The sequence below is a fragment of the Olea europaea genome, unplaced genomic scaffold (genome assembly GCF_002742605.1).
Source record: "Olea europaea var. sylvestris unplaced genomic scaffold, O_europaea_v1 scaffold20629, whole genome shotgun sequence".
NCBI lineage: Eukaryota > Viridiplantae > Streptophyta > Magnoliopsida > Lamiales > Oleaceae > Olea > Olea europaea.
In genome coordinates, this window is record NW_019238545.1 from 839 (window position 1) to 1,911 (window position 1,073).

At 40.2% G+C, this 1,073-nt stretch overlaps 1 protein-coding gene across 1 annotated transcript; it reads left to right on the forward strand.

Moving 5' to 3' along the window:
* Positions 1-254: 254 nt before the first annotated feature.
* LOC111379926 (uncharacterized mitochondrial protein AtMg00860-like) lies at positions 255-1,015 on the forward strand (the record flags this gene model as incomplete). The annotated part of the gene is made up of 2 exons (XM_023003371.1): positions 255-765; positions 919-1,015. Coding segments are annotated over exons 1-2 (608 nt in total), but the record flags the coding sequence as incomplete, so codon positions are not given.
* Positions 1,016-1,073: the final 58 nt, after the last annotated feature.

The window sequence follows — 1,073 nt, forward strand, 5'->3', positions numbered from 1 at the left end:
TGCATTGATTATCGCAAACTCAATGCAGCTACATGAAAGGATCATTTCCCACTACCATTTATTGACCAGATGTTGGAAAGATTGGCAGGGCATTCACACTATTGCTTCCTTGACGGATACTCGAGCTACAATCTGATACCAATCGCGCAAGATGATCAGGAAAGGACCACTTTCACTTGTCCTTATGGCACTTTTGCTTACTATAGGATGCCTTTTGACCTTTGTAACGCCTCGATCGCATCCAGAGATGTATGATGGCAATATTTTTCGATATGATTGAAAGGTTTATTGAGGTGTTCATGGACAACTTCTCAGTATATAGATCTTCATTTGATGAATGTTTGGAGCACTTGAATTTGGTATTACAGAGATGGAAGGAGACAAACCTGGTTTTGAATTGGAAGAAATGCCACTTTATGGTGCAAGAAGGCATTGCACTTGGACATCGAGTTTCAGCAAAAGGAATTGAGGTGGACAAGGCAAAAATTCAGGTTATAGAGAAGTTACCACCGACTACATCAGTTACAGGGGTTCGCAGTTTCTTAGAGCATGCGGGGTTCTACAGGAGATTCATAAAGGACTTCTCAAAGATCACTAAGCCGCTATGCAATTTGCTAATGAAAGACGTACCCTTTGAGTTTAATGAGAAATATCTCATAGCATTCAACTCGTTGAAGGAGAAACTCACGACAACACCGATAATTGTAGCACCAGACTGGGAACTGCCATTTGAATTAATGTATGATGCCAGTGATCACACCGTGGGTGCAGTATTGGGATAGCGGAGAAACAAGGTTTTCCATGTGATCTACTATGCAAACAGAACTCTAAATGATGCACAAATCAATTATACAACTACTAAAAAGGAGCTTTTGGCCGTGTTATATGCATTTGATAAGTTTAGATCATATCTTGTAGGGTCTAAGGTCATTGTCTACACAGATCATGCTGTATTGAAGTATCTGCTCCCAAAGAAGGATGCAAAGTCGAGATTGATTCGTTGGGTTCTATCTCTGTAAGAATTTGATATCGAAATAAGAGACAAGAAGGGCAGTGAGAATGTAATAGCAGAC